The sequence below is a fragment of the Berghia stephanieae genome, chromosome 12 (genome assembly GCF_034508935.2).
Source record: "Berghia stephanieae isolate SIO BIC M18660-M18661 chromosome 12, UCSD_Bste_1.3, whole genome shotgun sequence".
Taxonomy (NCBI): Eukaryota; Metazoa; Mollusca; class Gastropoda; order Nudibranchia; family Aeolidiidae; genus Berghia; species Berghia stephanieae.
This window is the reverse complement of record NC_088371.1, coordinates 38,022,661-38,032,851: the sequence shown is the minus strand read 5'-3', so window position 1 is coordinate 38,032,851 and position 10,191 is coordinate 38,022,661. Positions and strand designations below refer to the sequence as shown.

The following is a 10,191-nucleotide window of genomic DNA, read 5'->3' as shown; positions in this document are numbered from 1 at the left end:
ATGAGTAAAAAGCCTTTTCTTTGGCCTCAACTAACTATGTTCCGAGCGAGACTAGAACCTAGGACCTTCCGATTCGAAAGCGAGTGTCATACCATAAGACCACGTATCCGCACTGTCCAACTGGAATATGGTGGACACCTCTAGCGAAACTTTGTAGACAAGTATTTCTTTTTCAGATTAATGCCATAAATAAAAAAGTATCTACCACAAACAGATGAAAGTCTGTTCGATGAAATGAAATGAGAACTCAAGAACCTGCGAAAAGATTTTTACACATAAGGGACATAACCTTGATAATAAATCAGATCAGAATCGTATACATGGATTGTCTACCCTGGCCCCTATCTTTTATCACACCAGTGTTATCGCGAAGAAAAAGGGAGACAACACTCCGACCCCCCCCCCACCCCACCCACCCACTCTCTCTCTCAGGTTCGTGCTTTATACCTAATTTTCAACCCGTGACCCGTCGCATCGTAATGGTAATATGCCGAGGTGATTTAGCCGTCTCCTTACCAAGAGTAGAAAAATTATCACATTTGTTACGATACAACCAACATATTATTTATCGCTCAAATATCTCTTGTACATCACAACATAAAGAAAATAAACATTGTGTTGTAGAGCTTGTTATGCTAAAAATAATGTATAGGGAATGAGATTAGCGGAAGAGTAGCGTCCCTTGATTGGACGTCACCGGCGGAAAAGTTATAAGAGAGAGAACGTCATGTTGGTTGTGCGGCATGAGACACTTCACCGAAAGCGAGGACGAGAGAGACGCATGCGCAAAACCATTTTGACGTTCTCTGTGTATGGTGACGTCCAATCAAGGGACGCTGCTCTTCCGCTAATCTCATTCCCTATACAACCAACATATTATTTATCGCTCAAATGTGTCTTGTACATCACAACATTAAAGAAAATAAACATTGTGTTGTAGAGCTTGTTATGCTAAAAAATAATGTATTACAAGAACTTATTGCTTTAGTGTTGGAGTGATCACAAATCTGTTTTTGCGTTAGTTTGCTATCAATCATTGGGGACAATAACAAAAAAAATAAAAATAAAAGTTGAGCTTTTGTATAGCGCAATATCCACTAAACGTGTTCAAATCGCTTTACACGGGGTCCCTGGCCGACAGCAACACGTAGCATGTAGAACAGGACATGACGCCTTTTAGGCAATATTACAATTTTTTTCCGACAGAGACAACGCTTTTAACTCATTTTACAAGGTGAGAGAATGTGAGTAAATAGCCTTTTCCAAGGACTCCACTATGCGCTGAGCGAGGCTCGAACCCAGGACCTTCCGATCCGAAAGGGAGTGTTATACCACAAGAGCACATAGCCGCAGAATCCAGAAAATGACCGGTAAGGAGAGAGTTAGATGCTAAAACTTGAACTTTTAAGTAAACAGAAATGAGACGAGTTAATTTTTTTAAAATTTTAAATAGAAGAGAATGAATAGAATTTCTTTATCAGATAACAAAGTTTTACTGTTTAAAATTGTCCTATTTGTGTGGTTATGTCCCTTGTTTCATTCGTCCCAAATAAGACGAATAATAAAGGTGACACTTGCCGGTGTATTATGAAAGAAGAGCTCTTACCTTTGAAGTTTGTAAATCACACTCCCTTTTTAACTGTGTAGGCAACGTTTACCTTTGTAGTTTGTAAATCACACTCGCTTTTTAACGATGTGGGTAACTTTTACCTTTGTAGTTTGTAAATCACATTCCCTTTTAAACGATTTGGGTAACTTTTACCTTTGTACTTTGTAAATCACATTCCCTTTTTAACTGTGTATCCAATGTTTACCTTTCTCGTTTGTAAATCACACTCCCTTTTTAACGATGTGGGTAACTTTTACCTTTGTACTTTGTAAATCACACTCCCTTTTTAACTGTGTAGGCAATGTTTACCTTTGAAGTTTGTAAATCACATTCCCTTTTTAACTGTGTAGGCAACGTTTACCTTTGTAGTTTGTAAATCACATTCCCTTTTTAACTGTGTAGGCAACGTTTACCTTTGTAGTTTGTAAATCACACTCCCTTTTTAACGATGTGGGTAACTTTTACCTTTGTAGTTTGTAAATCACATTCCCTTTTTAACGATGTGGGTAACTTTTACCTTTGTAGTTTGTAAATCACACTCCCTTTTTAACAATGTGGGTAACTTTTACCTTTGTACTTTGTAAATCACATTCCCTTTTTAACGATGTAGGCAACGTTTACCTTTGTAGTTTGTAAATCACACTCCCTTTTTAACGATGTGGGTAACTTTTACCTTTGTAGATTGTAAATCACACTCCCTTTTTAACGATGTGGGTAACTTTTACCTTTGTACTTTGTAAATCACATTCCCTTTTTAACTGTGTAGGCAATTGCTACATATCAAACAAGCAGGGACTACTTGAAAGATATTCTTTTCGTCAAGTAGACATCTTTTTGTCCATTTTTTGCTATGTATCTAACTGCTTATAGATAGTATGCGCTTGGCTAAGGGGTTCACAACATTGCCATCCGGAAGTATAACGGACCAACACACAAAACTTTGTGTAACCATGATCGTTTATAGTCAGGCTGATACAAATTAGCGAGAATTACTCATAATTGCGGATGGTAATAACAATAACAAAGGCCAATATGACGTCAACTTCGAACTATCTATATTCTGGTAGTCATTTATAAGTCGAGTGAGGTAATGACTGGAACATTGCAGATACTTGGAATGCAACGTTTTTTTGTAACTATATATATATTCGGTCTATGCAGATGTTCAGTACAGATTGACATTTTAAAAGGGAAGACAGCATAGCCCCTGGTACCAACAATTACCGGACATTTTTTATTGTTGATTCTTTGAAACTTAAAATAAGTATAAAGTAGGTTTTTTTTTTCTATTGTCTTAAGACAAAGGGCGTAAATCGATTTTAAAACACACGCAGTTTACAGGAGAGCCAAACAACTTGATTGCTTTTATATCTTTAAGTCAATCATATGTAAATCGTATAAATATTTATTTATTTACTTATTCATGTATTAATTAATTAATTTATTTATTTAGAGTTACGAAATTAGAAAAATGCGCGTTCGGCTCAACAACATCCCAGTGTCAATGTTTAAATTCGACCCAGTAACCGATGTGGGACCCTTTGTCCTATGATAGTATATTTGTTCCTGGGTTTGATAAAGAGCTCAATAGAAAAAAAAAGTCAATGCAATATTTCAGTGTTCGCCCTGATAGGACACTATTTTATTGGCACCAAATCTTAAACTTCCATCCATAAATACACTTCCATTACCATTTGTCATCGTGTTCCTTTGATAGTCGTATATGCGTCAAAGAAATGGACATGAGTCATTTTGGTCTATGTTTGATTTAAGCACCGAGCCCTTGCTGGACCAGAGATGAGACAGTTTCGGCAACCTTTTGAAGACCACAGATAGACTGGCAGTCTGCGATACATATGTCATTCTCGACAACACACTGGGCCTTGGACAAAAGGTTAGTGGCGGCAGCCATACACGTTTCCTTGGCCGGAGCACACGAGGCTTCACATCCATCTACACAGGCACAGATATTGGAACAACCTTGAAGACAAGCCCCGTGGTTGACGACACACAGAGGCCCAAGGATAACAGAGGTGTCGCATACTTTCTTCTGAATGTTACAAGCGCCAGTACACTGGTCAGAGCAAGGGGAGCAGACGGCAATGGCCACACACAGGGCGAGAACAACAACGATCTTCATGCCTGGGAGAGAATGAATATTTGTGGAATATAAAAGAATTTTTGACATTGAAACCATTCGATTAAAGGAATAAGAAATATATAAGAAACCAATGGAGATACAGAAAGAGGGAGCGAGCGAGAGAGAGAGAGAGAGAGAGAGAGAGAGAGAGACAGATGAAGTTCAATATTTAAAAAAAATGAAGGTATTGTCGGCTTCTGGACAATATCCATAACATCTCACGAGACAATTAATTCTAATAGCTGGGAAGGAGATAATTGTAATAATAGGAGTGAAGGATATTGGAAAGAGTGGATTGAGTGAAAGGTGGAAGGATAGGGGTCTAGACTAAAAGACAGTGAAAGACAGAGAGATTGACAGTAATAGAATGAGTAAAATGTTTTTCATTTTTACATGTTTATGGAAGTGGAATATAACTATATATCCACATGCTTATTTTTAATATATTTTTTATCCAATTTTGAAAAGTATAAAAAATCTCTAGGATTGAGTGAATTAAGAAACCACATCTCTGCTGCCTCCCGTTTCATTCATTCTAATGTCTGCTGTAATTGTCCAGCTTTCAGAGCCATATAATAATTCTGACCATACATAAGCCTTCAAAAACCTAGGTTTTGTTGTCATTGATATATTGTGGTTTTTGAACATTAAACGTATTGTATTACAACTATCTTTTCTATTGTAATTCTTCGTTTTATTCCTGTGCTACATTTGACATCTGAAGTTATCATGTATCCAAGATATTAAAATGTCTCAACTTGTTTTATCGTTTGTACTGTCTAACAGACGATTGAACAGCTTCCCATCGTTCACCAATCGAGCCTCTCTGTGATATTTTGGGCAACTTTGTTCATGGACATAAAACCAGAAAAGACAAGAGGGTGGAGGGGGGGGGGGGGGGGGAATTCGTTATCCAGGAATTGGCAACATCTAAAGCGCGACTTAGCATATTTCAATTTTTGAAATAATAATAATAATATAATAATAATAATAATAATAATAATAATAATAATAATAATAATAATAATAATAATAATAATATAATAATAATAATAATAATAATAATAATAATAATAATAATAATAATAATAAATTTGCAATAATTATTCGGGAAACCAACAATATGATAATATATCAACTCACAGTTCATTTTGATTGTTGGAGAGTTGAGAGTGTCTGACTCAAAGAGTAGAATACACACTGTACGTCCTTTTAGAATGGAGAGAATTGTGTGAGCGCCTTTCATTGCATTGATCAGATGTTTTATAGGGGTCGCCACAATGCTGAGATTGCAGAGGTTTGTAATTCGATACGGCAAACGTCATTAGTCCATCACTTCACACCTTGGTGTCGGAATTCACCACTCACGGTTCAAATTCATACTTAGCCAGTAAAACCGGTTAACCGCCGTTCTCCGGAAATACACGGAGTTAAAAATTTTGGCCAGATAACTCGTCCTTCAAATATCGATCGATTTAGATGATCTCATCTTGGCAAATCTCTCAAACCTGTGACTTTAAATGAAGACGTCGCTAGGCCCCTGGTTTGAGAATTTTTGCCAAGATGAAGGTCAATTAAAAAGATCAATATTTGAAGGAAGAGTTTTCTGGCCAAAATTTTAAAATACGTCTATTTCCAGAGTGCGTTAGTTAAGTGTTAAGGTTAAACAACCTGTCCGTTTTACATCATCTAATGGACATTGCATCAGAATTAGTTGGAATGAATGTTATATAATTTATCACGACACGTGACTGACTGGGTGGCTTAGTAGAACGATCTCTACGTCTCGTCTTCTCACAACAGTCAAGCAATGCTAAGCGGGGAAGCAGCTTCGAATGGTGCTCAGATTACTATTTTATGACGATCGACCCAATCTGCAAATCCTTTACCGCACTCGTGCACCGTCTCAAACCCGCTCGGAAGCTTCGTTACAATTATATACCGTTTAACTAGATGTTCTGTAGTTTTGGGTTCCTTCCCACATCGAGTTCATGTTGGACAGATGGAAAGCCCCCACTGATGAAGCGATTTTGACGTGGTAGTGACCCGGTGGGTGCCAGTGATAGTGTTTGTGAAAAATTATTGTCCTGGCATTTTGTCATTGGATATGGTACTGAAAACACGTTATGCCACATGCATCAAGTGTTTATGAGTACCTGGATACAGGCAGTGATAGACGTTGAAAGAGTGTTAGTACACAAAGAATACCTAACAGTCAACAAGTACCGTAAAATTGGAAATATGGATCCCTATGGCCCTTCTTGTGGAATAAAAGATACATGTTGAAACATATTGAGCATGGTTCATCCGTGGAGGTGCCCTATATAAATGTTACCTTTCTTCTATGATGTGAATTAAATGGTCGAAGTGTTGAACGTCTCGGCTCCCATTCCGCTAGTTTTATGGAAATCTGACATCAAACATGTCATCAAGTCTGAATGAATGCATGGGAAATACTTTTTGAGCCATCGTCTTTTCTTTTATTTTTCCAAATGATCAAAATTTGGTTGCTTTGACTGTCGATAAATTGGAATCTTTGCGTGTTTGATTGGTAAAATCTTCGAATTTGTGCATGTTTTCATGCTTACAATGAGCACATTTCAGTTGTTTTGACTTTGGAAATCATCGAGTTTTTGCATGTTTTGGTTGGTCAAATGTTCGAAATTTCGCATTTTGTTCATTCGCAGTCAAAATCATGACAGTTAAGCACTGTTGAAATCATCAAGCAGGCAAGAAAGTCACTCCTGTTCCACAACGAAATATAATGGACAAAGAAAACAGGCCAATTCGACGTCACCATGGAAGCATACAATGACGTAGCTAAAATATGCGAATTAATTGGATTGTTCCTAACACAATAATATGAGATTGAAAAGAACGACTAGGCATGAACTTCGGCTTCTACAGAGACGATGAACTCAGATTGGGATACAAAACAGCATCAAAGTCAAACATTCAACGAATCAACAAACAACATTTTTAATGTGAGACTGTGGCTGAGAAAACTCAGGAAGATAAAGTGTATCCAATGGCAACAAATTTTATAAATTAATAGTAAAGAAAATTCATAATTTGGGTTCTAATAGACATAGAAAAAAATATAAAGTGGTAAATGATCAGAAAAATGTGGCCTATACATAACTCAATTATATGGAATTTGCGCATCTTTCCGGGTTTTCTCAGCCAGCCACACATATATTAAATGAGTTCATCATAAAAGCGGCATTCAGGAATTAAAAACAAAAATTATATATCTATATACATTATTAAATGTCTCCACAGGTCTAATAAATTAGTGGCATAGTGGTTAAGCTGTTTGACTCTGATTTGGAAGGTCCAGGGGTTAAATACCTATGGGGTAAAAAAAAATTCCGATGTTATTTTTTACTTCTGTTTAATACTTTTTAAATACTATATTTTAGTCATTTAATTATTTTTTTTAACTTTTAAAAATATTTATTTAATATTAGTGTTTTATCTTGTATCATTGTTATTATTATTATTATATTATTATTATTATTATTATTATTATTATTATTATTATTATTATTATTATTATTATTATTATTATTATTATTATTATTATTATTATTATTTATTATTATTATTATTATTCTCTTATGAATAATTACGAAAGTATAGTATTAGTTATTTAAAAAGTGTCAAATATGTTGATAAGAGACACTAAGATAAACACGCCTCTCGGACAGTCTTCGTAATGTAAACAAAGGCAATGATTAGTGAACATAGCAAACTCCGTACATTTTTTACTATCGATAGTATGTGTCTAAGTAAAATGCCCACTGTTCTACCGCTCGATCAATAGAACGAACACAGAAAAGGATGTGTGAAGTTAACGTTCATAATATGATCGAAAAAATCGTGTATATAACTAGTCACCCATCTGACAGAATAAAAACAATAACAATGATCAGAGAGGGGTCTATATCATCCAGGTTACAATTTATAAACAACCAACTATGCCTATCCGAGAACGTGTGAAGGGGTGTCACAGTTCCCATGCTTTGATTGGTCAAAAATCTACTGGTAAATTGTGTCTGTGCTTGAACTGTAAAGGGAAATCACCCTTATTGACAATACCCATTTTCCTTACCTTGCAACAGCAAACGTTTACTTTATATAAATTCGCTGTACTCAGAGAAAAGGACGCATATACATTTTTGACATAACGCGTATTGTCAATAAGGGTGATTTCCCTTTAATATAATATTAATGGATTAAAATGATTCCAGTGGTATTGGACATTTCTTTTGGTGTAATGTCGCTTAACTGACGCCAATCTGGTCCAAAATATTGCGTTGCTGTTGGCTTGGATTCACCCCTTTTTGAGCACGTTTAGTGGATATTTCTTTATAGAAATGCTCAAGTTTTTCTGTTTGTTTTTTTTTATAATTTAAACATGGAACATCGAGTAGTCATTTTTGATTAGACTGAATTTTATCATTTATTCGGTAAGGTTATTGGACTTGAGTCACTTGGGCAGCGTGGCTCGGCGGGACGGTCTTTTCTACCGAGTTCAATCACCCGCTGCATGGCCTTGAGCAATTCACCTCGCCCTGGCTCAATTTGCGGCACTGCACTGCGGCTGACGCCTGGTTTATTCCAGTCTTCCCATAAAATATAGACCCTAGAGACAAATTTCCCTTCTGAAAAATATCGTCATCACCTGGGATCGAGCTCGGTCCATTTTTTATGGAGCGATTGATTTAACAAGGCTATCGGGACCCTCAATGTAAATATATGCAAACCTCATTATTATTATTATTATTATTATTATTATTATTATTATTATTATTATTATTATTATTATTATTATTATTATTATTATTATTTATTATTATTATTATTATTATTATTATTATTATTATTATTATTATTATTATTATTATTATTATTATTATTATTATTATTATTATTATATTATTATATATTATTATTATTATTATTATTATTATTATTATTATTATTATTATTATTATTATTATTATTATTATTATTATTATCATTATTACTATCATTATTATTATTATCATTATTATTATTATTATTATTATTATTATTTATTATTATTTATTATTATTATTATTATTATTATTATTATTATTATTATTATTATTATTATTATTATTATTATTATTATTATTATTATTATTATTATTATTATTATTATTATTATTATTATTATTATTATTATTATTATTATTATTATTATTATTATTATTATTATTATTATTATTATTATTATTATTATTATTATTATTATTATTATTATTATTATTATTATTATTATTATTATTATTATATATTATTATTATTATTATTATTATTATTATTATTATTATTATTATTATTATTATTATTATTATTTATTATATTTATTATTATATTACTATTATCATCATCATTATTATTATTATTATTATTATTATTATTATTATTATTATTATTATTATTATTATTATTATTATATATTATTATTATTATTATTATTATTATTATTATTATTATCATCATCATTATCAAAGAAAGAAAGAAACACAGACTTACCCAGACACACTCTCTAATAAAATGTCAAGACTGAAGGCGTCAAATCAGTGGTTGTTTGCACAAGACACTGAAATTGTTCATTTTCTTTTATTAATAAGTTTCTAATGATGTAATTCTTACAAGTGAACCAGGCAATGATACGGAGTTGTATTTCATATTATATAATGTCTGTAAAAAAATAAAACGATATAAAAAAAAGGAAAGAAAATTGCTTTTTGATCGGTTATTATAAACACGATAGGAGTTCATTTTTCCACAAGATCTTCCAATCAATGCAATTTTAACCCAATGATTCTCAATCCATCTGATTGCACGCGCTAAAATCCAACATCGATTTCCTAAACGAAAATACCTACTTAAAAGTAATCAAGCACATTCAAAATTGATATTATTATATATTTTTTGACTTTATTAATATTTTGTCAACGTTGTACTTGTCACAAACATCCATGTCATATTGTATCAAATGAATGGGAATTTGTTTCTTTATTTGAAAATATCAATGTAATTATGGTTTCATCAATGGTACTGACACAATTTATATTTTTATTGTGAAATAACTTCAGTTGTTCATAAGAGTTTGTTTCCTTGGTTGTTCAGAGTTAAATTGGGAAACAAATTATTGAGAAGTAATGGGTTAAACGCTAGGACTACAAAATAATATAGATGTCGCTGGTTAAACGTCATGTGTCAAAGAATTCATTCAAGTCTGATTTGAGGGGCAAAATTTAGAATGTTTCTAGAGCGCCCCTCCTCCTCCCCCCCCCCCCCCCACACACACACACATCAAGTTATAAAGTATGTAGATGCGCGCAAAGGAATCTGACAACAGCGAGTCCAGATGACTATTCTCAAGGTCAAATGACCTATCAAT

General features: G+C 33.3%; 1 protein-coding gene across 1 annotated transcript; it reads right to left on the bottom strand.

Moving 5' to 3' along the window:
• Nucleotides 1–3,221: 3,221 nt before the first annotated feature.
• Nucleotides 3,222–5,020, bottom strand: LOC144958129 (uncharacterized). Its single transcript, XM_078889862.1, has 2 exons — nt 4,893–5,020; nt 3,222–3,751 (listed from the first exon to the last, which is right to left on the bottom strand). The coding sequence occupies exons 1-2, from the start codon at nt 4,993–4,995 to the stop codon at nt 3,378–3,380; spliced, it is 477 nt and encodes a 158-aa protein (XP_078745988.1). The 5' UTR covers nt 4,996–5,020; the 3' UTR covers nt 3,222–3,377.
• Between the last annotated feature and the right edge of the window lie 5,171 nt (nt 5,021–10,191).

What these genes read in the sequence shown, in the direction of transcription:
- LOC144958129 (XM_078889862.1), bottom strand. Translation starts at nt 4,995, where the DNA reads ATGAAAGGCGCTCACACAATTCTCTCCATTCTAAAAGGACGTACAGTG. An exon ending in TCCAACAATCAAAATGAACT is followed by an intron (nt 3,752 to 4,892) that starts GTGAGTTGATAT and finishes ATTCTCTCCCAG; the next exon opens with GCATGAAGATCGTTGTTGTT.